This window comes from Bufo gargarizans, chromosome 5 (genome assembly GCF_014858855.1).
Source record: "Bufo gargarizans isolate SCDJY-AF-19 chromosome 5, ASM1485885v1, whole genome shotgun sequence".
NCBI lineage: Eukaryota > Metazoa > Chordata > Amphibia > Anura > Bufonidae > Bufo > Bufo gargarizans.
Window position 1 is genome coordinate 364,230,318 of NC_058084.1, and position 25,547 is coordinate 364,255,864.

The window sequence follows — 25,547 nt, forward strand, 5'->3', positions numbered from 1 at the left end:
AATATGACATCTCAGCAGACGTCTGACAGACAGATGGCTGGAGATCGGCTTCATCCCAATGACTGGGGAATGTCAGTGTAACATCATGTCCTACAGAAAGCTTCAGAAACCATGGGGGGCGGCACCTGTTAGCCCACTTCTGGCAGACATGTGTTGGGACCTGCTGCCTGGGAGCTCTGCCCACCTAGAGGTGGAGCTGCTGCTGGAAGAAGCATGTTCTGCTATGGATAATTCATGTCAAGCACAGAGATCCGCCCCATGGAGGAGGCTGTGTCACAGCACCAGCAAACATAGTTCCAGCAGGCTACACAGAGCAGGACGCTGGGGGACATCCACTCTGACAACTGGTTGTATGGACACCAAGGCAACTTGTTGCACATCCACAGCAGCCAGGAGGAAGGAGGGCACCCAGCAGGGCACCAGACCTTCTCCCCCGACATGGATCTGCGGGCAGAATGAGTAGCTGAAGCCAGGAGGGAGAGAAGGAGGACGCGGGGAGCCCCCACCTGCACGCTGAAGACCCCTTTGTGCACAACCTCTAAGCCGCAGCCATGTCTAACATGGAGAGTAACGCAGGTGAGGCTGGGAGCGGGGATTTCGGGGAGGGAAGAGTTAAAAGGGCACAGGACTAGCCGGGGGACGGAGCTTTTTAACACTCGTTTCTAGACTGCATAAGTAGGGTTAGGTAGACGTTTTTACCCCAGCTGTTGTCGGACTACAAGTCCCAGCATGCCTAAGCCTAGCTGCCAGTATTCAGGAGCAGGGAATGGTGGGGGGGACAGAAGAGTGGGTGACAGGCAGGAGGGGGCGGCCGCCAGCCTCTCCAGTCTGGCTCCTGTCATCCAGCGCATTCACATGGACTCGCCGCCCTGGCCATGTGCGGCCTGTGTTTACGTTCTGCCCCGCGCGCCTTCTGATTGGACGTTAGCGCTCGTGACGTAGTGATTATATAATGAGACAGGGCGCCGAGTGGCTCTCCACGTGAGGCTCCCGGAGGGGATGCGCTGTCGTGACCTATTTTCAGCAACACGTGGATTCCAGACTTGAACTCTCTAGCCAATCAGCGCCGGGTCCGAGTGACTGAAGCCACGCCTCTTCGTAGTCCTTTTCAGGCTGGCTCCTGGCGCTCGCTGATTGGCTGGACGATGGGACATGTGACGTTCGCGAGAACACGTGTGTCAGGAGCCGCGGGAGAGCGGCATGAGTTAGGCCTTGTGACTGCGAGGAACGTGGTGCCCTGGGGATTAACCGGACGCGTTTCGTGTTGGTTGTGTAACTGTCACACGGACGGTAGAGTCCGTATTCTGCCACCGGTAGACGGGCAGAATGAATAAACGTGGTTATATGGCGCCCACTGATATTACTGTAATATACTAGTTGTTCCTTGTGTACATTTAAAGGGGAGCTCCACTTTAGGATTATTTTTTTTTGCCTATGGTGATATTTCTTATTAGTTCTGGTTTGCTGTACTGTGAAATACGGTTAATTACAGTTTTTATCTGCACTGTGTAATGGTTTAGCCATGCCTATAGGGCGAGTTCTCAGTCGCCTGAGGTTTGCAGAAATCCCTCTACTTGCTGCCTCATTCAAGTGAATAGAACCGATTTTCAGTCCCCAAAAATTCTGCATCAGAATCCGCAGCGTTGCGCAGGCGTCCTAAGTAGGGATTTTATTTCTTTTTAATGGGCTTGTCCCTTTAAGTAGGTGACAAGTGTCTGGTGGGAGTTTGACTGCGGGCTGGGTGTCCTGTGCCCCCTGTATGAATGTTACACACAGGGAGATTTCAGACTGATGTAAAGGAAAACTAGTTTAGTCGCCCATAGCAACCAGATTCATGTTCCAAAGGAGCTCCGATATGTGAAAGGAGGAATCTGATTGGCTGCTACGAGCGACTAAGTCAGTTCTACTTTCCTCCAGTTTGATAAATCTCCCCTATAAGTCCTAGTCCTATAACAGGGATCGGCAACTTCAGCCCCCAGAATCCTCCTTTCACTTCTAGGGGAGTTACAATAATCGCTGAGTAAGTATGCATGCTGGGAGTTGTAGTTTCACAGCAACTGGGGTGCCAAAGGTTGCTTATCCCTGTCCTATAGTGACCACATTAGGCCTCGTGCACATGACTATTTTTGGTCCGTGTCCAATCTGCATTTTTTGCAGGTCGCACATGGACACGTTCATTTCTATAGGTCCGCAAAAAAAAAAAATGAAAAACTGATCCGTGTTCCGAGCGGCAAATTATAGAACATGTCCGTTTCGCAGACAAGAATAGGCTTTTTTTTTTTTTTTTTTTTTTTTTTTAATAAGTGCTTCAAGTGAAAATTGTGGTTCACACAGACCACATCTGTATGTTGCAGATCTGCTATTTGCGACCCGTGGGAGGCCTAAGACTTAGGGCGCATGCACAGGAATGTGTGCAGTCTGTGCCCGTATTGTGGCTTGCAAACAGCGGGTCTGCAATATACGAGCATCGGCACGTGTTTGTGTGCATGAGCCTTTAGTCAGGCCATACACGGGAATGCTCCTTTGGTTGACAACCATCACCCCCAGTCTCCTTGTACACATTCCTGCTTGAACCAACAATCCTGTATTCTCGGTAGGAAGGTGAGGGGGATACTGCTGCCAGTGGAGTCTTCTCTAGGGATGAGCAGATGGATTGTAACTCATGAGCAGGAGTTCTTCACCTGCGCAGGGCAGTCCGTACAGGTGTAGAAGCACCAACCTGCCTAAATGACAGGGCAGGACACCTCGCCCGTCCCTGACAATATGGCATCTGCACTGCTGCTCCGAGTAGAGGCACAGAGGCTCTGCTACTTGAGCCCCAACTGCGCATGCTCTGCTAAACCTTGGGTAGTGACGCATGAACAGTCACAGCTCCCGAACTGGAAGAAGAGCGCCTGTGCCACCACTTGGAGGAGCAACGCAGATGCCAGATTGTCAGGGCTGGGTGCGATGTCCTGTCCTGCCCTGTCATTCATCAGGCAGGTGGGCGCTTCTTCATCTGTGTGGACAGCCCCTCACAGGGAAGAACTCCTGCCAATGAGACAAATCAGTTTGCTCATCCCTAGTCTTATCTCCAACAGAACAAGAGGATTGGGCACTTGGAATCCAGCATGTCCAATCCTTATCTACCTGACCTCTGCCCCTAGGTTCCAGCTCCACTGGTCCACCGCTGCCTTCACTGTGCTGTGGTCCTTGCGTGTAAACTTCTGGCACAGACGGGGGCACGTGTGGCGCTGCAGCCTCAAGCGGCACTTTACTGCAGTGCAGTCAGTCATTAGTTTTCATGCATGGACCAAAGCGCAGTGAAGACAATGGTGGAACCACGATGCTAGGGAAGCTTGTTCCCGTCACCGCCTGCTATTGGCTGCCATCCCCCGACGCTGGATGTTTTCATCCACGCGACGGGGAGATGCAGTAGCGGCTGTGCGGGCGCTTCAGAAGCGATGTGAGTGCCAGGGAGTGAGGTAAGTAGCAATGTGTATGAGGGTATTTCAGGGGTCGGATAACCACTTTAAAGAGGGCCTTTCTCCAGGATACGTGTATTGAAATAGTTATATTACCTTACAGTGCGGCCCCAGTGATGTCTCTCCGCTTTTTTTTTTTTTTTTCTTCAAAGAACACCCCCTTTCGTCCGCTATGGTCCTAGTTTGTTTTGGCACCTCATATGCTAATGAGGCGATTTGGTTCAAGTAGGCGGGGACTTGCAAAATGTTTAATAAAAAAATCTGATTAAAAAGAATGAAGATATGCCACGGTGGATGGCTTGGTTTACTCCAAAATCTTGGAGCATGCCCCCTTCATCTTTGTCACGCCCCTTGAGGTGCAAAAAGTGTCTAAAACATATGACCAATTTGGTGCGAGGCATGTACACCAGCTTTTTGGCACAATTCTGATGCATTTTGCTTTGTAAATAATAGTCAATGGCCGACAACATGGCTTCTGAAAAGAGACCCGCAGGCTATAGCAGCACCACTGCCTGTTGGTTATAGTACCTGTAAAATCTGAAGGGGCAAGTGCAGCATTGCAAAACAGCAGCGATCGCTAAAATGTGCACAGTGGGGCAGTTATCGAAACTGACTTAGTCGCCCATAGAAACCAATCAGACTGATCCTTTCATTTTCCAAAAGATGGAATCTGATTGGTTGCTGTGGGTGACCAAGCCAGTTCCCTTACCAGCAGTTTTGATAAATGTCCCCCAGTCTGTAAACCGCAGCCCTAGAGTTATCTTTTAGGATGAAAAAAAGTTCTAGTGTTTCCAACTGGTCAGTTGACCCACTCCTAGGCTTACAAATACTGCGCAGAATACTACTGTGTGAATTAGGCCTGAGACAGGGTCAATTTTCAGAGGTTGCCAAAACACCACCCTCCTTCTGTAGTCGATTTTGTGGTTAAAACTGAGGAATTACCTTCAAAATGTTATGGCCATTGGCAGCCTCTGGGTGGGATGTTGGCCTCATGCAGCAGCTGCAGTGTGTGAACTAAGCCTTTAGGTACACTATATGGACAAAAAGTGTGGGGATACTACACATTACACCTACGGGAGCGTTTATGACATCCCATTATAGGGGCTGGATTTTATACACCTGTGGCAATAGGAATGAATGAAACTGAATTAATTTGGAAGTGTTTCTCTACTTATTTCTAGTGTTGAGCGAATCTATCTCAATAGATCTGAAGTCAATTCGTTCTAACACTTCATTTTAATGCCGTACAGAAATCTGTCTCCGTAACAGCCTTAAAATGTGATGCTTCTGTGGAGACAAAATTTGTTTCACCCAAAGTCGCTTGAGACTTCAGGGAATGAATTCGGTATTCAGTTTTACATCTTTAAAAATATTTCAAGTTCGGAATCCGTTCCGGCTGGTACCAAAGGGGTTGCCCCATGACAGACACATCGCCTGCCCACAGGATAGTGGATTTGTCTGATTTACTGGGGCCCCACTGATCACAAGCTTTGGATTCCTGTGTTCTCTAGTTTGCATGGAGCAGCAGTCCATTTAAAGGGGTTTTCCGAAAGTATAAAAAGCCCCCCACACTGAATATACTTACCTGGCTCCCCACTCCCTGCGCTGCTCCTGGTCCCCGCACTGCCGCTGCTGCTTCTCCCCGTGCGCGGATGAAAACATCCGGTGTCGGGACTGAGCAGCCAATGGCAGATGGGAACGAGCCTTCCTAGTAGCATCGCGGGTGATGCTAGGGATGCTGATCCCCATCTGCCATTAGCTGCTCCCCCCCCCCCCCGACACTGGATGTTTCCATCCGCGCATGGGGAGAAGCGGCGGTGTGGGGACCAGGAGCGGGGTAAGTATATTCAGTGTGTGCCCAGCATATGGGGTGGGGGCTTTTTATACTCTCGGATAACCCCTTTAACTGTATAAGAATGTCAGAAGAACGGAGTGTAACTGCTGAACCATTCAAATGGCCCTTGTTCTTGTGATCAACATCAACCCCAGTGGTCACACCCCAACAATAAGACGTGGCTAAGTGTTTCTCAAGTCTTTCTGGAACTCCTTACTCATTAGTAATGTCTAGGGCCAGCAGGCATATATGGATGTGTACAGATTTCAGCTGTTACATACACACAACCCTATTTGACCTGTTGGTGCCAAGCTCTGGAGTTGTGTAAAGTTTCGTAATTCTGTAGGTATTTTACTCATAGTCAACTTGTTGTAAGTCGGTAATCAACACAGGACCAGGCACTGTAAACGTGATCACGCCAGGCCCTGACTCCTAGTCTCGTGCTGCAGTACTGCCGGGGAGCATCTTTCCTGTACTGTGCCTGTGCCGGATACTGAAGGGCAGCGTGAGACTTAAAGGGCTTGTGTCACTTCAGCAAAAAGCTTTTATTATGTAGAGAAAGTTAATACAAGCCATCCCATTTGGAATGTTTTTCCAGCTTCCCACTACATTGTGTGCATATATTAAGTGATGACATGAGAAAGTGAAATCTGAAGTGAAAGCAAGCCCTCAAATATCTATGTGAATGGAAAAACAAAAAAGTTATGACTCCGGGAAGGCAGGGAGTAAAAAACAGATGTAAAATGTCCGTAAAGGGTTAAAGGGAACACCCATGGCAGACCCCCCTTCTTAACCAGGCGTCTTTAAAAGCCATACCTTTTTTTTACCCTTCAGTTATGTAAATAATTTTTGCGCTTTTTCCTGTGATATATGGAGCTTGATTTTTATGGCATTTTCTCCACTGCCTAGAAAGAGATATACAGACGTGGACAAAATTGTTGGTACCCTTTGGTCAATGAAAGAAAAAGTCACAATGGTCACAGAAATAACTTTAATCTGACAAAAGTAATAATAAATTAAAATTCTATAAATGTTAACCAATGAAAGTCAGACATTGTTTTTCAACCATGCTTCAACAGAATTATGTAAAAAAATAAACTCATGAAACAGGCATGGACAAAAATGATGGTACCCCTAACTTAATATTTTGTTGCGCAACCTTTTGAGGCAATCACTGCAATCAAACGCTTCCTGTAACTGTCAATGAGACATCTGCACCTCTCAGCAGGTATTTTGGCCCACTCCTCATGAGCAAACTGCTCCAGTTGTGTCCGGTTTGAAGGGTGCCTTTTCCAGACTGCATGTTTCAGCTCCTTCCAAAGATGCTCAATAGGATTGAGGTCAGGGCTCATAGAAGGCCACTTTAGAATAGTCCAATTTTTTCCTCTTAGCCATTCTTGGGTGTTTTTAGCGGTGTGTTTTGGGTCATTGTCCTGTTGCAAGACCCATGACCTGCGACTGAGACCAAGCTTTCTGACACTGGCTAGTACATTTCTCTCTAGAATTCCTTGATAGTCTTGAGATTTCATTGTACCCTGCACAGATTCAAGACACCCTGTGCCAGACGCAGCAAAGCAGCCCCAGAACATAACAGAGCCTCCTCCATGTTTCACAGTAGGGACAGTGTTCTTTTCTTGATATGCTTCATTTTTTCGTCTGTGAACATACAGCTGATGTGCCTTGGCAAAAACTTCGATTTTTGTCTCATCTGTCCACAGGACATTCTCCCAGAAGCTTTGTGGCTTGTCAACATGTAGTTTGGCATATTCCAGTCTTGCTTTTTTATGATTCGTTTTCAACAATGGTGTCCTCCTTGGTCGTCTCCCATGTAGTCCACTTTGGCTCAAACAACGACGGATGGTGCGATCTGACACTGATGTTCCTTGAGCATGAAGTTCACCTTGAATCTCTTTAGAAGTCTTTCTAGGCTCTTTTGTTACCATTCGGATTATCCGTCTCTTAGATTTGTCATCAATTTTCCTCCTGCGGCCACGTCCAGGGAGGTTGGCTACAGTCCCATGGATCTTAAACTTATGAATAATATGTGCAACTGTACTCACAGGAACATCTAGTTGCTTGGAGATGGTCTTATAGCCTTTACCTTTAACATGCTTGTCTATAATTTTCTTTCTGATCTCTTGAGACAGCTCTTTCCTTTGCTTCCTCTGGTCCATGTCGAGTGTGGTACACACCATATCACCAAACAACACAGTGATTACCTGGAGCCATATATATAGGCCCAATGGCTGATTACAAGGTTGTAGACACCTGTGATGCTAATTAGTGGACACACCTTGAATTAACATGTCCCTTTGGTCACATTATGTTCTGTGTTTTCTAGGGGTACCATCATTTTTGTCCATGCCTGTTTCATGAGTTTATTTTTTTACATAATTCTGTTGAAGCATGGTTGAAAAACAATGTCTGACTTTCATTGGTTAACATTTATAGAATTTTAATTTATTATTACTTTTGTCAGATTAAAGTTATTTCTGTGACCATTGTGACTTTTTCTTTCATTGACCAAAGGGTACCAACAATTTTGTCCACGTCTGTAGTTGTATAGTTCTATAAATTTAGGAACGTATGAATGAAAGGTGTCTTCACTGAGACGAGGGGAATAAGGCCGGGAAGTGACTGAGCATGTCAGTCCACCTCTGAATGTATAAGGTGGACCAGAGATTTTGACCACATGAGAAACAGCAGGGGGCGCTACCAGAGAGGAAAATGTGCATAAAAACAACTTTAAACAATATATATTGCATGTATATTGTGATACTACAGTGAATACTTTCACTGTATTATTTTCATGGGATAACCCCTTTAAAGGGAACCTGTCACCTCCAACAAACAGCCCAAGCCGGCAGCAGTACCCGAGAGTAGCCAGCAGCATGTTTGTAATGATCATTTTCTTCCTGCAGGCAGATGACGCAAAAGCTGTAAAAACGATCTTTAATCCCCTGCCGGCGCTTCTCTAGTCAGGCTTGAAGTCACAGAGGCAGCGGCCTCCTTGCTTCAAGTCACGGTAACCACGCCCCCTTCCTGCCCCTTCGCTGTGATTGACAGCGCTTATGCACAACAGTTCGGCTGGCTTTGCCGAACTGCCAGCTGTCAGTCACAGCGAAGGGGCAGGGAAGGGGGCGTGGTTACCGTGACTTGAAGCAAGGAGGCCGCTGCCTCTGTGACTTCAAGCCTGACTAGAGAAGCGCCGGCAGGGGATTAAAGATCGTTTTTACAGATTTTGCTTAAACAGCTCTGCAGCTGCTCCTTCATTATCCTCCACACTGGGGGGGGGGGGGGGGGGGGGGGCAGCTGCTTTAGCTGCTCATATCTCTGGTTTGGTACCAGCTAGAGATATGGGCTTTACATTTATTGAAAGCTGACATTCCAACCTTCAGACAGTACCAGAATGACAGTAATATGTTCAGGACATGGGAAGATATCGCTCTTCCCAGCGCTCAGGGCTGTGCTGCTCCTCCTCCCTGTGCGATTATTCCCAACTCAATTTCTAACAGTGATTTCTCCTGTGTTGCTTGGACTTTAGCTGTCATTCTAGACTGTCAGCTTTTTAAACAAGACCAGTTGCATGTTTCTAGCTGCTACCATTCAGGAGATAGCAAAATCTAAAGCAGCCCTTCCTCCTCCACTTTCTGTCAGAGCACAGGCACTCAGGGCTGTGCTCCTCCTCCCAGTGCTCTCCCCAGCACTCAGAGCTGTGCTGCTGCTCCTCCCTGTGCTCTTCCCAGCACTCAGAGCTGTGCTGCTCCTCCCTGTGCTCTCCCCAGTACTCAGGGCTATGCTGCTCCTCCCTGTCCTCAGGGCTGTGCTGCTCCTCCTCCCAGTGCTCTCCCCAGCACTCAGAGCTGTGCTGCTGCTCCTCCCTGTGCTCTCCCCAGCACTCAGAGCTGTGCTGCTGCTCCTCCCTGTGCTCTCCCCAGTACTCAGGGCTATGCTGCTCTTCCCAGTGCTCAGGGCTGTGCTGCTCCTCCTCCCAGTGCTCTCCCCAGCACTCAGGACTGTGCTGCTCCACCTCCCTGTGCTCTCCCCAGTACTCAGGGCTATGCTGCTCCTCCCAGTGCTCTCCCCAGCACTCAGAGCTGTGCTGCTGCTCCTCCCTGTGCTCTTCCCAGCACTCAGAGCTGTGCTGCTCCTCCCTGTGCTCTCCCCAGTACTCAGGGCTATGCTGCTCCTCCCAGTCCTCAGGGCTGTGCTGCTCCTCCTCCCAGTGCTCTCCCCAGCACTCAGAGCTGTGCTGCTGCTCCTCCCTGTGCTCTCCCCAGTACTCAGGGCTATGCTGCTCTTCCCAGTGCTCAGGGCTGTGCTGCTCCTCCTCCCAGTGCTCTCCCCAGCACTCAGGACTGTGCTGCTCCACCTCCCTGTGCTCCTCCCAGTACTCAGGGCTATGCTGCTCCTCCCAGTGCTCAGGGCTGTGCTGCTCCTCCTCCCAGTACTCTCTCCAGCGCTCAGGGCTGTGCTCCTCCCAGTGCTCTCCCCAGCACTCAGGGCTGAGCTCCCCCTCTCAGTGCTCTCCCCAGCACTCAGGGCTGTGCTCCTCCTCTCAGTGCTCTCCCCAGCACTCAGCGCTGTGCTGCTCCTCCCTGTGCTCTCCCCAGCACTCAGGGCTGAGCTCCTCCTCCCAGTGCTCTCCCCAGTACTCAGGGCTGAGCTCCTCCTCCTAGTGCTCTCCCCAGTACTTAGGGCCGTGCTCCTCCTTCCAGTGCTCTCCCCAGTACTCAGGTCAGAGCTCCTCCTCTCAGTGCTCTCCCCAGTACTTAGGGCTGTGCTCCTCCTCCCAGTGCTCTCCCCAGTACTCAGGGCTGTGCTCCTCCTCCTAGGGCTCTCCCCAGTACTCAGGGCTGTGCTCCTCCTCCCAATGCTCTCCCCAGTACTCAGGGCTGTGCTCCTCCTCCCAGTGCTCTCCCCAGTACTTAGGGCTGTGCTCCTCCTCCCAGTGCTCTCCCCAGTACTTAGGGCTGTACTCCTCCTCCCAGTGCTCTCCCCAGTACTCAGGACAGAGCTCCTCCTCCCAGTGCTCTCCCCAGTACTCAGGGCTGTGCTCCTCCTCCTAGTGCTCTCCCCAGTACTCAGGGCTGTGCTCCTCCTCCCAATGCTCTCCCCAGTACTTAGGGCAGAGCTCCTCCTCCCAGTGCTCTCCCCAGTAATCAGGGCTGTGCTCCTCCTCCTAGTGCTCTCCCCAGTACTCAGGGCTGTGCTCCTCCTCCCAATGCTCTCCCCAGTACTCAGGGCTGTGCTCCTCCTCCCAGTGCTCTCCCCAGTACTCAGGGCTGTGCTCCTCCTCCCAGTGCTCTCCCCAGTACTTAGGGCTGTGCTCCTCCTCCCAGTGCTCTCCCCAGTACTCAGGGCAGAGCTCCTCCTCCCAGTGCTCTCCCCAGTACTCAGGGCTGTGCTCCTCCTCCTAGGGCTCTCCCCAGTACTCAGGGCTGTGCTCCTCCTCCCAATGCTCTCCCCAGTACTCAGGGCTGTGCTCCTCCCAGTACTTAGGGCTGTGCTCCTCCTCCCAGTGCTCTCCCCAGTACTCAGGACAGAGCTCCTCCTCCCAGTGCTCTCCCCAGTACTCAGGGCTGTGCTCCTCCTCCTAGTGCTCTCCCCAGTACTCAGGGCTGTGCTCCTCCTCCCAATGCTCTCCCCAGTACTCAGGGCAGAGCTCCTCCTCCCAGTGCTCTCCCCAGTACTCAGGGCTGTGCTCCTCCTCCTAGTGCTCTCCCCAGTACTCAGGGCTGTGCTCCTCCTCCCAATGCTCTCCCCAGTACTCAGGGCTGTGCTCCTCCTCCCAATGCTCTCCCCAGTACTCAGGGCAGAGCTCCTCCTCCCAGTGCTCTCCCCAGTACTCAGGGCTGTGCTCCTCCTCCTAGTGCTCTCCCCAGCACTCAGGGCTGTGCTCCTCCTCCCAGTGCTCTCCCCAGTACTCAGGGCTGTGCTCCTCCTCCCAGTGCTCTCCCCAGTACTCAGGGCTGTGCTCCTCCTCCCAATGCTCTCCCCAGTACTCAGGGCTGTGCTCCTCCTCCCAATGCTCTCCCCAGTACTCAGGGCAGAGCTCCTCCTCCCAGTGCTCTCCCCAGTACTCAGGGCTGTGCTCCTCCTCCTAGTGCTCTCCCCAGCACTCAGGGCTGTGCTCCTCCTCCCAGTGCTCTCCCCAGTACTCAGGGCTGTGCTCCTCCTCCCAGTGCTCTCCCTTCTCTTGTTTTTATCAGAGAGGAGACGGCTGCACATCACAACGCTGTGAGAAGAGGCTGCAGAATAGGAAAGTAGCACACATTTCTGGGTGTTATCAGGTAAAACTGAAAATGATTACTTTTTAAAGCACAAAAGCATTTATGCAGCAGGGTGCACTATACAATTAGGGTATGAAAAATGAGACAGCAGTTACACTTTAAATCCTCAGCAAAATCTGCATGCAGCTCGTGGATTTGGCCATTGATTTGTTGCAAAATCTATGCTGGAGTCCCTGCACCAGTATATGCCACGTGTGGCTGCAATCTGTATACAAAAAATTCCTAATATAACTGTCCTATTGATTTAAAAAGGATTCTGGATAAAAAAAGAATTAGTATGTCAATCATTGCTGGGGTTCCCAAATGTAAACCACAGCGGGTAGCCGCATGTGCATCTGCTGTAGAAATCCAAGGTCTGGTATGTCTGGGTTAAAATAAGGAGATAAAATGATAAATCGGGCTTAGTCCAGGAGAGCAGGTGACACATTTCTATAGAAAATGGATTTTCAATGTGTTATACGTGCTGTGCAGAGAAAACACGTGTTCCGTCGCTTTGATCCCACTTAAATGAGACACAAGGACATTCTTAACCAAACATGTGTTTTTAGTATGGGGAGGGAGTGTGACAGCCCCAGGGGAATTATGTAAGCATAGGAGCTGAAGGGAGAGGGACAAAGCATGTGCTGTTCTATCGCAGGGACAATGACAAGGTGTACAATAGAACGCTAGATGTGCATGTATGAATTTCTCAACAGCCCCAAGTTTTTTTGGTTTTGGTTTTTAATTTCAAAAATGTTATTACGAATCAAACAAAATTCTCCATACAAATTAATATCCAACTCATTATTAATTTTATTCCTTTTTAAGCCTACCCTTTAATACCCTCTCTACCCTCCCTCCCACTGCGGTGCGTCTCTCTGAATGAGGAGGAGTCAGGGCAAGGAAATTTTTAATTTCCAATCACCCCATATCCTGATCCATTTTTCTTCTATATTTCTTTGTTTATAGAGAACCTTTTCATATTTTTTAATCTCATTAACCAAGTTAAGCCATATAGTCAGATTTGGAATATCCTGTAAATAACAAACCCGTGTAATCAAAAGTCTTGCTATAAACATTACCTTTATCAAAATAATTATTTTGTATTTATGACATTTTACCTTGGAGAGATCACCCAATATCCAGCATTCCACCCTAAAAGGAATTGCTACCTTCAATTTTTGAGTAATAAAGTTGTGAATCGCAGCCCAATATTCTTTTAATTCTGAACAAAACCAAAAAATGTGCGTGGAGTCAGCACCTGGTGAATGACACCGTGGACAATTGGATGTGTTCTTTACACCACATTTATTAAGCCACAGTGGCGTAACATAAATTCCATGTAAAATATTAAATTGAACTAAAACGTGATTAAAGTTGTGGGACACTAATCTTAGATTAGACAATATGTTCTCCCAGTCATCTAATTGTAGGATTAAACATTTAACTCCCCAAGCCCCTGTCCAGGAGAGGATGTGTTATTAAATAGTGCTTTAACTAATAATTTATAAAATTGAGCAATCTTAAGCTTGTTCTGCATTTCCCATTAGATCATTTAAAGGTGTAAGAGTATCTACCTGTAAGACAGATTTTTCCTAAACCAAGATAAATTAATTATATTCTCTCTTTGGGCTAACTCCAAAAATGAAAGTATTTCCCCAGTCCTCATTACCCGTGCAACATAAAAAATATTATTTTTCTGCCAATACTGATCCCCTACCAATTCATCTAAAAGTTGTAAATAATAATTGTGCTAAAGAGGGGTACAACCCAAAGATCCCTTTATTCCTAACCATCCTCTAATAGTACACCAGGACTTTCTAAACAGTTTTCCAGCCTTTCTATATTCCTCTTGTATTTTACATAATTGGTCGATTCCAGTAAGGTAAACATGCTATCATAGGAAGATCTACTCACCAGGATCCTGCATAATGGACTATTTTTCCATTCGCAAAAAAGCCATAACTGTGCGGATATAAAGTAACCTTTAAAATATGGACGGTTCAACCCTCCCTTTTCCAAGGGTATATAAATATGTTCCATTTTAAGTCTTACATGCTTTCTGCCCCAAATTAGATCATTAATAATTCTCAAGGTTAATGTAAAGAATTTATCCTCAATCCATATTGGGGAGTTCCTCAGAATGTATAGGAACTGGGGTAGGATCACCATCTTAATTAGGGATATTCTATCGGCTCTAGATAGAGGAAGTCTGAGCCACGTCGCAATTTTGGCTCTCGTTTTAGTTATCAATGGAATCAGATTAAGGAGCAAATAGTCTTCGATCTTAGGAGATATCAACGTGCCGAAATATTCAAACGAGTCAGAAATCTTCAAGATATTCAAAACTGTCTAAGGTCAAAAGAGTTGACCAATTGATATCCAGACCTGATACTTCACCAAAGGAATTAACTATTTGAATAATTCTAGGGAGTGTAATATTAGTATTCTGTATAAAAAATAATACATCATTTGCATATAAGGAAATACGATCCTCCCATCCGAGTATCCCAAACCCTACAATTCCAGAATCTTGCCTTACTTTAGCAGCAAGAGGCTCGATATATATATATATCGAATAGTAATGGGGAAAGGGGGCATCCTTGACAGGTACTTCTATTCAAAAGAATGCTGTCTGTCAAGCCCCCGTTAAAATTCAATCTGGCCTTGCGGGACTTATACAGAAGCTTAATCATGTTTATAAACTTAGCTCCAAATCCCATTTTTTCGAAGACCTTCCAGAGGAATCTCCACTCCACCCTATCAAAAGCGTTAGAGGCATCAAGAGACAGGATGAAGCGAGAGACTTCCCCTGAAGACTGTATATTCGCAAATACTCGATGTAAATTATAATGCATACCCTTGTTAGGGATTAAACCATTCTGATCCGAATATATAATTGATGTAATAGCCTTAGCAAGCCTTGTAGCGGTATTCAATAAGGCGATTGGTCTATATGCTTCCGTTTCTAAGGGGTCCTTGCCTTTTTTTAATATTAATATTATTACGGCTTCTATCATTGATTCCGGAAGGGTACCATCCTCCACTGATTCTATGAATACCTTCAATAAACAAGGGAGGATAACCTTCCTATATTTACGGTAAAATTTATATGGGAATCCATCTGAACCAGGGGAGGAGTTTCCCGAGCAAGCCTTTATTGCAGCCTCCAACTCCTGCAGAGAGAATTCCTGATCGAGAGATTCTCTTTGAATATCCGTTAGAACTGGTAGGGAAATAGAATCCAGATATGCATCCATCATTTCATCTGGGATATTCTTATCTGATTTATATAAGTCCGCAAAATACTTAACAAACATTCCTTTAATAGATTCTAGATCATCTATAATTAATCCTTCAGATGAACGAATACTTGTTATTTCTTTTTTTTTTAATCCTGATTCGAAACCACCCTAGCCAACAGTTTCCCTGGGCGGCCCGATTCGGCAAAATATTATTGTCCCTTAAACAAAAGCTTCTGCTGTGCCTTATCCAGAAGAAAATCTGACTATGCCCGGCTTGCCTTCTCCATAATTTCCCTATTCTTTTTTCTATTTTATTCCTGGAAGATTCCTTCATAGCACCTACAGCTAACTCTTTTAGTTCCCTCTCTTTCATACCATACCCCTTTCTCAAGTTATAAATGTTACTAATAGGCCACCTTAAAGGGAACCTGTCACTGGGATTTTGTGTATATACTAGCACGTCTGCAATATCCAGTCCCCATAGCTCTCTGTGCTTTTATTGTGTAAAAAAACGATTTGATGCATATGAAAATTAACCTGAGATGAGTCAGAGCTTGAAAATATGACTCTTCTCTGGTCACACAAGTAAAGATATGACTCTTTCATGTTAATTTCTTTTTAGCTTATCCTCCAAACCCCGAACATTCCAAGTTAAGATTTTAATCGACATCAAATCAATCGATCGATTCCCAGAAAAGAAAACTATTTAAGCTCCCAACCTCCAATCCCCTCCCCCAAAGAGACGCACCGCAATCCATCCCAAAACCCCCCCCAAACCACTTGATCCGCCATATTACTGCACCAGATCTCTTACCCAAAACCACTCCTCACCCCTCCTCCACCCCGCGACCACCACAAAAAGGTAAAAGGAAAAAATATAAAAAAAACACATTTAGAAAACAAATGCCTATATATTGTTCCGATCAAGCCAGTCTGTTATGAGACCCAGGGTATCAAAAAAACATTATCCGAAATTATCCAAAATTTAGCTAGGTAAACAAATGAGTACATAATGTCCCTTTCTTGCAGCCGTTTTTTAGCCACAGTAAAACTCCATCTTTTTCTTGGATCTCTTTAGAAATATCGGGAAAATAGGACACTTTTATTCCCTAGCCCTTCTCAAAATGATATCCCTGTCCCGTGAGACCAGTATATTTGCCAGAAGTACCCGTGGCTGGCTTCCCAGTATAGGTTTTTCCCCTGGGACCCGCTGTGCTCTTTTGACCAAAAATAATGGCGAAAAATGCTCTTTTCCAAATTTCTCCAAAATTAAGGTTTGTATCATTTCAGCTGAACTTTTTCCTTCAGCGCCTTTCGGGTAGACCTATAATTCTCACATTGCATCGCCTTGACCTGTCTTCCAGATCCACTACTTTTTTTTTAGGAGTATTCACATCCGTACTTAAAGTAGAAAATTTGGATTTAAATGTTTAAAACAGCCCCATGTTTAAAAATGGTGGATTAAAACAGCCCCAAGGTTAGCAGCGGCTTCCAGCATTTTTTATGCCTAATTATTTCATATTTTAAAGGGAACCTTACATTAGGCCCAGGACATGCTGCATTCTTCCAGCAGAGTCATGTGTTGGGCATGTTGCTGTTTTCAAAGTACATTTACTTAAGGGGTTCTCCAGGAATTAAAAAAAAATTAATACTTAAATATTATTTTATAATAAAATATATTCACAAACACCTTTCATTACTTGTCTAGGGAGCAATCATTAGGAGAAATAAAATGGCCGCTGTCTTATCAGTACACACAAATCCTGTCCTAATCACACAGGAGGACAAGTTACTTCACCACAATGAGCCATAGCGCTGCCTCATCTTCCTCTCTGCTCTGCTTGTCAGGAAGCATGATCCTGAATACAGGTGAATCTCTGTGGAAATGGAGATGATGAGGAGGATGAGAGGAGGGTGAGGTGTGGATAATGAGCAGCAGCTCTTGTTTACAGTCTCCATTACCACAGCTCAACATTACCACAATCTGTCCTGTCCGTCCTCTCTGTACTTCATGTCTCCTCATAAACTAAATTCCCCAGGGATTCAGCTAAAGTTCCTATTATCTTTATTCAGGATCATAATCCCTGACAAATAGGAGGAAAAGGATGAGGAAGCTTTTTACCTCAGTGTTGTAAAGTGACTTGTTCTCATCTGTGATCAGGACAGGTTTTGTGTGAACTAATGGGACAGCCGTCATTTTGTTTCCCCTGATGATTCCCCCCCAGACAAAATGAGCCATTATAAATAATGAAAGGTATTTGAGAATATATTTATAATGTGAACACTTCACTTCTTTATTGGAAAATCCTTAAAAAAACATCTTGTACAACGATTTAAAAAACATACGCGTTTCAGGCTTAGTATATCATGATTAGAGATGAGCAAAGTTTCGATTCGGCTGCTTCGCCGAATTTTCCCCAAAAACTTCCTTCATAACGAATTACATGTACGGCGCTGGTGGGGTCTTTAAAGATGGCCGCGGGTGGCCGCCTGCTTCTTAAAGTAATGCTGATCGCGGACATTTAACCAGTAACCATTTAGCCTGAAACACTGGAATCGGGCACTTCTGGTGGTGCTCCGGCTCCCCCTTGTGGCGATCGGAGGAGTCGGAGCGTGTGTGCAGAAGCCCCTGTCTTTGTGAATGACAGGAAGCTGCTGCACAGTTTTTTCTATGGAGCCCTCGCCTGTAATAGGGCTCCATAGTAGAGTAGTAAAATCATCATAGATTCCAATGCAAGTGCATTGTATGATAATAGCAATCTGTGATTGCATGTAATAGTTCCCTATGGGAACTATAAAAAAGTGTAAAAAAAACCCCATAAAAATTCAAATCACCCCCCCTTTTCCCAAAATAAAAATAAAAGAACTAAACAAATTAAAAAAATACACATCATGGGTGTGGTGATGAGCAAAAACGCCCATAGTATAAAAATATCAAATTATATTCCCCATACGTTTTTGGTTGCTTCATTTTCTATAATTTTTTTTAATAAAAAGTGATCAAACACTCGCCAGAATGGTATCAATAAAAATATCAGATCGCCCCGCAAAAAATGAGCCCCCATACAGCTCCGTACACATAATTACCAAAAAGTTATAGGGTTCGAAATATGTTGACAAAAACATTAAACTGGATTTTTTCCCACTTTTAATTTTTTTTATTATTATCAAAACGCAAGAAAATTTATACATATAAGGCATCGCCGAATTCGTACTGACCTGTAGAATAAAAGTAACCAGTCAGTTTTATCGTACATCGAACGTCGTAAATAAAAAACCTGTAAAACTGTGGTGGAATTGCATTTTTTTTGGCAATTTCACCCCATTTGGAATTTGTTTCCCGCTTCCCACTACATCATATGCAATATGAAATGGTGGCGTTGGAAACTACAACTTGTCCCGCAAAAAACAAGCCCTCATATGGCTATGTAAACAGACAAATACAAAAGTTATGGCTCTAGGAAGACAGGATGCGCAAAACGAACGGGTTAAATATTAAAGCGTGCTCCTAAAAAGAAAAATTAAATCACGAAGAGGCCTCTGCGGCCATCTTGCTTGAGGATCCAGCATGAAATCTCACGTGGCGCGTGATGACGTCATACAATGTCATATATCACTGCGCACAAGATTTCCCCTGGGATCTTAAAGCAATATGGCCATGGCGGCCTCTTGACGCTCAAACGAATGAGGCAAGTATGATTTTTTTTTTTTTTTACCGCTTTTTCAGGGGAAATCAATTTGTTACCACGAAGCTCGAGGAATTTTGGCTTTGTGGCAAATCGAATTTGGGATTGATGTCCACTTCGTTAACCGTAATACATAACCTGAATACAGCTGTATCTCTGTAGGAATGGAGTTCCCCAATGCATGGAACGGCCATGTGCACGGTACATGCTGCGGTTTTCTCTGCACAAACCATTGCATGTATGAGTTGGTCCATGGACTATAACGGGACAGTGTTCAGTGCGGATAGCACATAGACGATAACAACGCCTGCACAAATGAGCGCTACTTGGGGACGCTGTGCAAGTCCAGTGCTGCAGCCCCTCCATATCTTACCCTTTAAGCATCAATATCCATATTTTGAGGTGTAGATTATGGATAAATAGTTGAATTGTTAGTGACCACACAGATTGTTTCAGAGCAATATACCGTCATATTAAAGAATAGTGTTCTCTTGGTATGCCATCATAACTGGCCATGTCTTTTATTGTCTAGGTGGTGTTATTGCATACATCAGCTCCTCAAGCTCAGCCTCCAGCCCTTCCTCCTGCCACAGCGAGAGCTCCAATGGTAGCTTCCAATCCTCATCCTCCTCTCTTCCATCCTCTCCCAGCAGCTCTGCTTCTGAGGGCAGCAGCGGTGGGAGCAGCAGTGGGAGCAGCAGGAATGGTACAAGCAGAAGTGACCTTCCAAGTGGGACCCTCACCACCATAGAGGAATCTCAGAAGAACCAACAGGTGGACACACTGTGCATAAAAACAACCTATACCAGTGCAGCAATCCTAACCAAAGGCCATGGTGGAGTCACCACTAGTAAGAGATTCTGAATTATTGCTTGTAGTACTGAATCTTGCCTGTGAAATAAAACACCTGCCGTTGTGTATGAACCTATAGATGAAGCTTTTAGAGGGGTTGTGTGATATAAAAAAAAATGTACAGGGTCATTTATGACCAGATATACGGTACTTTTGTGGTGTATATCTGGGGCAGATTCTGTCGCAAGCCATGGTGTGGCAGAATCTGCGCCAGGTCTAAAAAACTGGGCTTGGCGAGGAAGGGGACGAGCCTGGTTTAGTCGTAGAAAATGGTCTAAAGGTAAGACAACAAGGAAGCTGCCTTACATTTAGAATCGGTGCTGGATGCGCTGAAAATATGTAGAGACTTGCGCCTCTTCAAAACTCCAGCGGATCCACCACCAGCTGTAGGGCTTACTAAGACCAGCATCTAAAACGCCAGTATTAATAAATGTGCCCCGTAGTTCCTTTTGAAAAAGGTGCCAGTCATCAGAATGAACCGTATTAACCCAGACATACTGCCTGGTAGGGTTGATTCTGATGATTAAAATGATACCTGTCTTTTGAAGATTGATTGTGGTGTTCCAGAGAAAAATGCTAATTCAGTGCGGCCAACACTGGAAAGTTGGGAAAATCTGAGGTGCGCAGAGTAACTAGAAAGTCTTTTTTCTCAGGAACTCCGCAACCGATTTTTCCCAAGATAGATATTATTTTGTCAGCAGGGTCAACCCTACCAGGTGGTATGCCTGGTTTAATAGGTGTGATCCTCCTGACAGGTCCTCTTTAAAGAAAATAAGTAGCACGTTATGTAGGGCATAAAGCAGGGATCTAATAACCCTTACTATTTTTCTTTGGCGCCGCTTCATTCGCCCGCTGTGCCCCTGATGAATTCTCCCGCCTGGTATGCTAATGAATCGCATCGGAACAGGGAGGAGGAGACGCCAGGGTTTCTTAATGGGCGTCTCCTTCGCCCCTGGCTGTAGAGCGGCCCAATCACAGCGGAAAGCGCCAAATCCAGGGAGAAAGTGATTTTTTTTCTCCCTGTGCCGATCTCCTTTGTGATTGGACCGCGCTACAGCCAGGGCGAAGGAGACGCCCACTTAGAAACCCAGGCGTCTCCTCCTCCCTGTTCCGATGCGATTCATTAGCATACCAGGCGGGAGAATTTAACGGGCACAGCGGGCAAACGGAATAGCACCCAGGAAAAATAGTAAGGGCTATTAGATCCTTGCTTTATGCCCTACATAGCGTGCTACTTATTTCATCATGTCTGGACCATGAAAGGTCCTCTTTAAGTTAATGTTGCTGAGCAGATACTGCACACAGCTCATGTTCAAGAATGACGCTATGGCTGGAAGACATCAGCCATTTTGTAAAAATTTGTATGCAATCTCTTTAAAATGGAATGTCTGTTGGTAGACAGTCCACTGACAATTCTCCAATATCCTTCTTAGGGGTTTTCCCTGGTATTAGATCTGGCAGGGGGGCTCAAAGGGGCTGCGGGGGCACTGCATCCTCTTCAGATCTGACCCCCACAGCTCTCATGTTAATGGATTATCCTGAGGGTAGGCCATCAATATGCTGATCATGGAAGACCCCTTTAACCACGCAATTAAAAATGATATGAAATGTCTTATCCTCCATAAATGGGGGATGGGGATCACATGTTCAGTGTTTGAATGGAGTAGTGGTCATTCCGTTCAGTCCCTATAAGACTTAGGCTACTTTCACATTAGCGTTAATATTTTCCGGTACTGAGATCCGTCATAGGGTCTCAGTACCGGAAAAAAACGCTTCCAATTTGTCCCCATTCATTGTCAATGGGTACAAAACAAAACTGAACAGAACGGAATGCTACAAAATGCATTCCATTCTCATACTGGACCATTGCTGCCTTGTGGCCCTAGTCTAAAACAGACAATAAAGAGAAGTGACAGGTCCTCCTTAGGCCAAATTCACACGACCGTATTTGTTTTGCGGTCCTCAAAACACTGATCCGCAAAAAATACGGATGATGTCCTTTTGGCATCCGTATTGCATCAGTTTTTTTGTGAATCCATTGTAACAATGCCTATCCTTGTCAGCAAAATGGACAAGAATAGGACATGCTCTATAATTTTTGCGGAGCTACGGAACGGACATTTGGATGCGGACAGCACACGGTGTGTTGTTCGCATTTTTTGCTGACCCACTGAAACAAATGAGTCCTCATCCTATCCACCAAAAAACTGAATGGACACGGAAACAAAATACGTTCATGTGAATTTAGCCCTAATATAATGCAAATTTTAAAGCAGGGCATGTGTGTGTATATATATATATATATATATATATATATATATAGATAGATATAGTATATACACACAAATTTAAGAAATACAGGTGAAACTCGAAAAATTAGAATATCGTGCAAAAGTCCATTTATTTCAGTAATGCAAATTAAAAGGAATTGCATTAATGTAGCTTAAAATTAGAATATTGTGAAAAGGTTCAATATTCTAGGCTCAAAGTGTCACACTCTAGGCAAAGGGTACCTGAGATTGTGACTTTGGGGTTTCACAAGCTGTAAACCATAATCATCCAAATTATAACAAATTAAGGCTGGAGATATCTCGCTTTGCATGTAATGAGTCTATCTCATATATCAGTTTCACTTTTTAAGTGGCATTACTGAAATAAATGAACTTTGCACGATATTCTAATTTTTCACCTGTGCATTGACAATATTGTAAATTGTGTCGTGTTCCTCTGTATCAGCTTGCAGGATAAAGCCTCATTCACACGTCCGTGTCCGTGCTCAAATCCGTGACCAGGTGGTCAGTGATGCATCCATGAAGCTGTCCGTAAAGGATCCGTGTTGGGTCCGTGTGCCCGTTTTTTAATGTCCGTGTTGCATTCGTGTTTCACTGACACTGAACAACTGAAAAATTGTTTTTCAAAGCATCTCTTCCTAATGATCCGTGAACCACGGATGACATCCGTGTTGCATCCGTGGTTTTCATGGACTCATTGACTATAATGGGCGTGAGGGATCCGAGAACACGGACCAAGATAGGACATGCATCCGTGCTGAAAACACGGACCCACGGACTGTGCTAAAACACGGATGTGTGAATACACACATTCAAATGAATTGGGACGTGTGCTGTCCGCGGAGAACGTGTACAGCACACGTCCGTGAAACACTGAAGTGTGAATGAGGCTTAATAGGCCGAACTAGATGGACAGATGGCTTTTTTCGGCCTTATAAACTATGTTACTGTGTTATGTGTTAATCTTTTTAGAATTCAATGGAATGATTCTTCTGTGTAAAGTGTGTGGAGATGTGGCGTCTGGATTTCACTATGGAGTCCATGCTTGTGAGGGCTGTAAGGTAAGTGTCATTATTTCTACTGTAGTAATTGTTTATGTGGTGGATTATTCATGTATATTTCCTGTGGGTATAATATATATTATGAATATTAGGCTGTTCAAAAAATAGCAGTACTAGCATTTTTCTTTAAAAACTCAAAAATGTAATGTATAAACTGAAAAAATGTTTGAGATTTCACTTTACTTTGAATTACTGAACTAATATTTAGTGGCATAACCATTGATTCTGAGAACTGCTTGACTCTTGAATCTGCATTGCGTGGAGCGAACCAACTTCTGGCCAGGTATTCCAGTCCAGGAAGATGGGACTACATTCCACAGTTCCTGCATTTTTCGGTTTTGCCTCATAAATCACATTTTTGATGTCACCCCACAAGTTCTCTATGGGGGCGATTGGGCTGCCCTCTCCATTACCTCAATCCTGTTGTCTATAACTAAGATGTGTTCACTTACTGGCGTGTTTTGGGTTGAAAAACTCATTTCAAGGGCATTTCTTCTTCGGCATAGGGCAACTTGATTTCCTCAGGTAATTTGATATATTCAAACTGATCCATGATCCCTCGTATAATATAAAAAGGCCCAAAGACATGGTATGAGAAACATCCCCATATCATGATTTTTGCACCACCATGCTTAATGCCGTGGCTTCAATTCAGTGCTCGGGGGTTGTCTGACTTAGTGATGGGCACTTTATAAGGCCGAATGCACACGGCCGTGAACGGTCCATGGTATCCTGGCCTGGCATCCTGCTGAGAGCAGGAGCACACAGCTTCATTGGTTGCTATGACGCCGTGCCCTTCATGCCACCGCTGCACTACAGTAATACACTTGTATGATCTATACGAGTTTCTTACTGTACAGCAGCGGCGGCATGAAGCGCACGGCTGTCAGCAGGAATCCAGGCCGGGATACTGGGATACCACGTGTGCATTCGGCCTAAAGGGTTTATGCCATTACTGTGGCATAAAAAAATTCACAAATTATGGCGCATGCCATAATTGCTCCATAATTTGCGACTTTTTGAGCTTTTCACCAATAAAGAGGGCAGGGCTTCTTACGTAAGTTATAGCTGGAGTTTGTGCCATCTTCGGGCTAGCGTAGACTTCTGGTGCACAGATTTCCAGAGGTGCCTCTTAATAAATGACACTCATCTTGTTCCGGTGCACAGAGGATGAACACTGGCATATGGAAACACCAGTCTTTATAAATGTTCCTCACTGTCTGCGGCCACTAAACCCAAAAAGAACAATTTTGCTTTCATCAGTCTACAAAATGTTGCGCCATTTCTCTTTGGGACAGTCAATGTGTTCCTTGGAATATTTTAACCTATTAAGGACATGTCTTTTTTTCAACAACAGGACTTTGGGGGGGAGTTCTTCCTGGTAACTTGGGTTCACTTAATCTTCTGATTGTAGCAGTATTCACTGGTAACTTCAGCTCTTCTTTGATCTTTCTGGAGGTGATCATTCGCTGAGCCTTTGCCATTTTGGCTATACTTCGATCCATTTGAACAGTAGTTCCCCATTTCCATCCATGTTTTTCAGGTTTTGGTTTTGAGGTCATTGTAGCTAAGCAGCGTATAATTTGCTGCACTTCTATATATGGATTCCCTCTCTAATCAAATGTTTAATCAAGTATGTTCTTCATCAGAAAAATGTCTGTAACAACCAATTTTCCTCAGTATTTCAGAGGGAAATGCACTATAACCAACATGTTCAACATTTTCCTCCCTCCTACTTTAACCCCTTAGTTACCACCAATATGCCTTCTTATGGTGGTCACAAAGGGGCCTTGGACTCGACATTTTATGGCAGCCCAGTATAAGCACTGCACAGGTCTCCCATGCAGCAGAGAGCAGGGCATGGTTGTAACATAACAGTCGAGCTCCTGCTCTAATGGCCTGGACTGGCAGGAGTGCCGATCCAGAGGGAGCGGACTCCCTCTGTGTCCCATCAGTACCCCACAAATAAAATTGCAGGGTGCAGATGTCAGTGCATGCAGGCAAGGGCCTAGTGAAGGCCTCAGACCTGCCTCTATCGTTTCCAAGACTACCTGTGAATGTCAGTATAGCACTAACATTAAAATACAATGCAGTACAGAAATAGTGTTGAATAAAAAATCCAAGTGAGAAAATAATTTTTTTTTTCAATTAAAAAAATAATTTTCAATGGAAAAAATTGGAAAAATATATTCTCCACATATTTGGTAATGCCGCGTCCGTAACGATCCACACTACGTAATTATCATGTAATTTATCCCATACGGTGAATGCTGCAAAAAAAAAAGACAGAATTTCTGCTTTCTTCTTATTCGTCACAAAAAACGGAATAAAAAAGCAATAAAAAAAATGTATGTCCCCCAAAATGATACCAATGAAAGTTATCCTGCAAAAATTAAGCCCTCACTCAGTTCCGTAAAAAGAAAAGTTAAAAAGGATGGGTCTTGGGATGAGGCGATGCAAAAACAAAAATGTGAAAAAAACTATATGTACTTGGTATCGCTATGATCGTACTGACCCAGACAATGAAATTATCATGTTATTTATACCTGTAGCGGTATTGCTGTTTTTTTCCCATCTCCCTCTCAGAAAGTTAATAAAAGTTAATGTATACCCCAAAATGGTGCCTTTAAAACTACCTCAGGATAGGTCATCAATATCAGATCGCCGGGGGTCCAGCATCAGCTGTATGAAGGGAAGGTGCGCATGTGCCTTCTCCTGTCTCTCTTCCAGCTCACTGCTGCTATGTCTGTGTGAAGCAGGAAGAGAGACGGGAGATGGCTTGCGCACACCTTCCCTTCATACAGCTGATCGGCGAGGCTGACGGGTGTCGGACCCCTGCTGA

At 45.2% G+C, this 25,547-nt stretch overlaps 1 protein-coding gene across 2 annotated transcripts in view; it reads left to right on the forward strand.

The window, feature by feature from the left end:
• The first annotated feature begins 278 nt into the window (after positions 1–278).
• The window catches only part of NR1D2 (nuclear receptor subfamily 1 group D member 2), a 44,967-nt gene continuing 19,698 nt past the window's right edge, over positions 279–25,547 (forward strand). For both annotated transcript variants that reach the window (XM_044293018.1, XM_044293019.1), the window contains exons 1-3: positions 279–576; positions 19,034–19,351; positions 22,617–22,705. In XM_044293018.1, coding sequence (XP_044148953.1) covers positions 552–576; positions 19,034–19,351; positions 22,617–22,705 — 432 coding nt within the window. In that variant the 5' untranslated portion in view covers positions 279–551. The remainder of the gene's footprint in view (positions 577–19,033; positions 19,352–22,616; positions 22,706–25,547) is intronic.